At 42.5% G+C, this 4,827-nt stretch overlaps 1 protein-coding gene across 1 annotated transcript; it reads right to left on the bottom strand.

Moving 5' to 3' along the window:
- Nucleotides 1-676: 676 nt before the first annotated feature.
- Nucleotides 677-4,749, bottom strand: LOC105570867. The gene is made up of 6 exons (XM_012028319.1): nt 3,564-4,749; nt 3,319-3,500; nt 2,782-3,183; nt 2,058-2,673; nt 1,034-1,226; nt 677-908 (listed from the first exon to the last, which is right to left on the bottom strand). Exons 1-6 carry the CDS (start codon nt 4,747-4,749, stop codon nt 677-679), a joined length of 2,811 nt encoding a protein of 936 aa, XP_011883709.1.
- Nucleotides 4,750-4,827: the final 78 nt, after the last annotated feature.

The raw sequence follows: 4,827 nt of genomic DNA, 5'->3' as shown, positions 1-4,827 counted from the left end.
TATAAAATGAAAAAAAATTTTCAATTCGACCAGTTTTCGCGAAGTTACGCTTATTTGAAATTCGCCAAATTTTGATGTAAATTTCTTGTTGCGTTAATTTTTTTGACCAGTGTAATATCTTGCTAAGATCGAAAAAACTTTGACACATCCATGATTTGTTGCATCAGACGATACACTAAAATATACACCGCTTTTCAAGCAGCTAATATGGCTTTCTAAAGAACTTGGTCCCAACACGGTGTGTGCAATAGCCGCTGCTTTGGTTCTTCCAACAGCAGTTTTCATAGCAACCTTTGAATCCGAGAATAAAATAGATGACAATTTTGCCTGGCATTCAAGAGATCTGTACGAAATCGTATTGTTGTGTCCGCGTCTCTTGATTGTCCCAGTGGGCACACTTGGGCAATGGAAGGAAAGCACACAGACTTGGAATTAGCGCACTACCTTTTATTCGGTATCTCCACAAAGAACCGTACTCGTGTCCGGCCGTACAGAGAGAGAGAGCCGGTTCGAGGCGCAACGCCTGTATATCCACGTACCGCACGCATGCGCCGTACACGACCTCCTCAGTGCGCATCACGCAGAATGCGCGCGAAGAATAAACGCGCTCACACAACACTCCCTCCGCTTAGAATACAAACACTTGGAAGTATTGTGTGGTTTCTAATCTAAATCTTTAAAGACCACATAATCTTTGAGATGCAACGGCAGTTTCCTGGTACGTACAGGTCTCGAAGTTTTCGGAGTCACGAAAATTGAAGTCTCCGAGTCCTCTGGCGACTGTAACGGCGTCGAAGTCACTAATGTCCCAGACGGGGACGCAAAAGAAGAACTCGAAGAATCTTGCCTTAACGAGGCCGTATTTGTAATAGGAGTAACCGGCCTTTCGGAGGCCGTAATCGTTGAATCTGAAACATTGCTCGAAACATTTTCTGTGACGCTAGGTAATCCAGCATCCGAACTGGCTAGTGTCGTAGAACAATTTGCACCAACGTTCAGAGGACCGGAAACGTCGAATTCTTCCTCCTCTCACTTTATCGGTGTAGGAGTACCAATCAATCGCATTTGATTTACATGGCGCTTCCATGTGCGCCCGTCATCTAATTGTACCTCATAATGTAACGTACCTAATCGCCGTGTCACAGTGCCAAATAACCACTTGTCGTTACCCGCGTAATTATGACAACTAACTCTCCTCCCCTCCTCGAAGGAAAAAGGCGTACTATCTGAATTAGACGCAAGACTAGGGAAACATCAGTACTGGAGGGTCGCAATAAATCCAATCTTGTACGTCGTTTACGCGAAAATAACAATTCCGCTGGGGATTTACCCGTAGTTGCATGAGGAGTCGTTCTGTACTGTAAAAGTATTCTAGGTAAACAATTATGTACATTCGCTGATTGAGTTACAACGCATTCTTTTTAAAGAATTTTTAAGTATTTGTACATATCGCTCTGCTTGGCCATTTGTTGCTGGATGGTAGGGTGCTGTTAATTTCTGAGTGATCCCGTTAACTTGTAAAAAATTTCTAAATTCTTTAGATGTAAATGTTCTTCCGTTATCCGAAACGAAATATTTTGGTAAACCATGTGTAGCAAAAATTTGACGGCATAAATCCATTGTCGTACGTGACATCATGTCTTTCACTATGTGGATTTCCGGTCATTTGGAAAATGCATCTACCAAAATGAAAAAGTAATGACCTAGAAAAGGTCCTGCAAAATCAGCGTGAACACGCTCAAATGGCACAGTACACGGTTCCCACATATGTGAATTATTTTTAGGAGGATCGTTCCTAAAAGCATTGCAATCATTGCAATCTGCAACCAAGTTTTCGATATCTCTATCAATTTGGTACCACCAGATATAACTTCTAGCTAAATGTTTCATCCGGACTACACCGAAATGACCAGTATGTAACTCCTGTAAAATTTTTTTCTGTAAAATACGGGAAATAGTAAAAACTACCCTATGTCCACGAAAAATAATGTTATTCTGTAAAGAAAATTCATGTGAATTAACTGTATAAAAAGTTTTCTCTTTTTCAGTATTCTTACCCGATTTAAGAATTTGTAATAGTTTAGACAACTCTTTGTCTGTCGCCGTAGCGGTAGCTACTTCCTGTGCCGTTATTGGCAACGTATCAAACGTACTTAATTGAAAAACATCCACCGGGTCTTGTACATCTGAATTGCGTGGAATAGGTAACCGGGATAAACAATCTGCATTCGAATGAAGTTCTGACTTCCTGTACTTAATATCATAATTAAAACCCTGTAGAAATAACGAGTAGTGTTGCATTCGTAATGCCGTGTAGATAGGCAAACTCTTCGTTGGAGAAAAAATTTGTGTAAGTGGACGATGGTCTGTAATTAATGTGAATTTAGAGCCTTGCAAATACTGGTGAAATTTCTTAACACCGTAAATGATCGCGTAAGCTTCCTTGTCAATCTGAGAATAATTTCTTTGAGCGGAAGATAAAGTTTGCGAAGCATATTGTATGGCTCTTTCAGAACCATCGGGATAGATGTGCGAAAGCACCGCTCTTACCCCATACGAACTCGCGTCCGTAGCAAGCGTAACTGGTAAACGCGGATCGAAATGAACTAAACATTTTGGACTAATAAAAGCTTTCTTCGCGTCCTTGAAACTCTTCTCACATTGAGATGTCCACTGAAATTCCGTATCTTTACGCAACAATTTATTTAACGGGTGTAAAATCGAACTTAAATTTGAAATAAATCTACGGTAATAATTAATCATTCCGAGAAAACTGCGTACCTCCGTAACGTTGGTAGGTCGCTTCATATTATGGATCGCTTCCATCTTTTCAGGAGCTTTATGTAAACCGTCTTTATCTATCACGTAACCGCAATACTGGATTTGCGACATGAAAAATTCGCTCTTCTCCATATTAACTCGAATATTGTACTTCTGTAATCGGCTAAAAACTAAACGCAATTTATTTAAATGATCTTGCCGATTTGTACCTGCTACTCGAATGTCATCAAGAAAAACCACTACGCCGGGGATATCCTTCAGAATATTCTCAATGGTGCGCTGCCATATTGCAGGTGCTGACGCGACACCGTACATTAAACGCGTAGCTCTGTATAACCCTTTATGAGTACTCAAGGTCAAAAAGGTTTGGTCCTCCGGTCGGACCTCCAATTGCAAGTAAGCCTATAGTAAATTGATTTTTGAGAAAACGGTACCGCCTGCCATCGAAGCAAATAATTCATCTGCTGTTGGTAGCAGATGCTCATCCACGAGTAAACGCGGATTAATGGTGACACTGAAATCACCATAAAGGCGTACCTGACCGTTCTTTTTTAAAACCGGAACAATGGGGGTTGCCCATTCTGACGAGTCAACTTTTTCTAGAATGCCCTCTGATTCTAAGCGATCTAATTCCTGCTCAACTAATGCGCGCAGACGAAAAGGAATTTGCCATGCTTTTACGAACACTGGTTTTGCGTTATCTTTCAATACAAGTCTAGCTTGAATATTACTGATTTTTTAAATGATCGGATTTGTAATGCCAGGAAACTCCCAAAACAAACTTTGCAACGACGGGTCTTCTATTACGTGAATTGATTGTAAACGTCCAAGCAATTGATGCATGTCTCCATGGTCTTTCAATTGCAGGATCCACTCTCTGCCAAGCAATGGTTCACGATCTCCCGTCGTAACGTACAAATTCAATTCGCGAGTCTTCCCCCTGCATTTCACCCGTACAACCAAATATCCAAGCAGATCGATAGGTTTCTTACAATACGAAATTAAATGTAATACGGTCTTGTGTAACTTTTCCTTTGGGAACAACCTCTTCGCGAGACACTGCGAAATCGAAGAAACTGCCGCGCCGCTATCTATTTCAAAACGCACGCGTTTTTCGTTAACGATTAACGACGTAAGTAACTTGTCCCGATACTGTACGTATTCGACTGCTAACACGTCAACACAGTTCGAACTCTGTTTATCCGAACGACACACCTTTCGAAGGTGACCGGTCTTACCGCATGAAAAACACTTAACCGACCTATCTAAAGTACAACGCGACGCAAGATAGTTCTTACCGCAACGATAACATGTAATATTTGACGAATTATTTACACGCGACTTTACATTTTTCTTAGACTTAGCTTTAGCTCGCCCACTGCCGTCGTTGCCTCCCGGCTTCTGGGTCGTCTGCACCTGGGCCACACCTACTTCTCCTTGCAAATTCTTGGTCCCCCTCTCGGAAAGCTCGATCGTAGCTGCTGTCTGGACGGCCGGATGCAGCGACAGATCCCTCATTTCCAGGAGTCGTCCTTGGGCCTTTCTATTTCTCAGGCCACACACGAAGACGTTCCGAATGGCAGTTTTAATGAAAGTGCCGAAATTGCACTTAAGAGCGATCCTATGCAAGGCTGCGGAATATTCCTGCGCGGTCTCTCCCTCCTCTTGTTTACGCTGATGTAATTTGTATACTTCAGCGATTTCGAGGGTAACGGGGTCATAGAATTCCTTGAGGATCCTTGTAAGTTCGTCGTAGCCAGTATCCTGTGGGTTTTGCGGACTGAGTCGATCAGATAGTATATTGAATGCAACTGCCCCCACATAATGTAGTAGATACGGCACCCGCGCCTCCTCGGTGATGCTGAAGATCTTGAACGCGCCTTCCAGGCGCATAAGCCACCGAGAAAATAGTCCCAACGCTGTATCGAAGGGCTCGATCGTAAATGTTGTAATTGGCGCTTTTGCCATGGTTCCACTCTCTCAATTTCACGATAAAGCACTCGCGAAATTTACTGGTGTTACCACCAGTGTTGCCAGGTCTACCGC

Source organism: Vollenhovia emeryi, unplaced genomic scaffold (assembly GCF_000949405.1).
Source record: "Vollenhovia emeryi isolate VEMERY1.0 unplaced genomic scaffold, V.emery_V1.0 DF941670.1, whole genome shotgun sequence".
In the NCBI taxonomy this organism is placed as follows: domain Eukaryota; kingdom Metazoa; phylum Arthropoda; class Insecta; order Hymenoptera; family Formicidae; genus Vollenhovia; species Vollenhovia emeryi.
The sequence above is the reverse complement of the archived record's forward strand: the minus strand, read 5'-3'. Positions and strand labels throughout refer to the sequence as shown.

Excerpts from the sequence above, each read along its gene's own strand:
- LOC105570867 (XM_012028319.1), bottom strand. The coding sequence starts at position 4,749 with ATGGCAAAAGCGCCAATTACAACATTTACGATCGAGCCCTTCGATACA. Across the intron at positions 3,501-3,563 it reads AGAAGACCCGTCGTTGCAAA|CTAGACTTGTATTGAAAGAT; the intron begins GTTTGTTTTGGG and ends GTAATATTCAAG. Across the intron at positions 3,184-3,318 it reads TTTTAAAAAAGAACGGTCAG|GCTTACTTGCAATTGGAGGT; the intron begins GTACGCCTTTAT and ends AATTTACTATAG.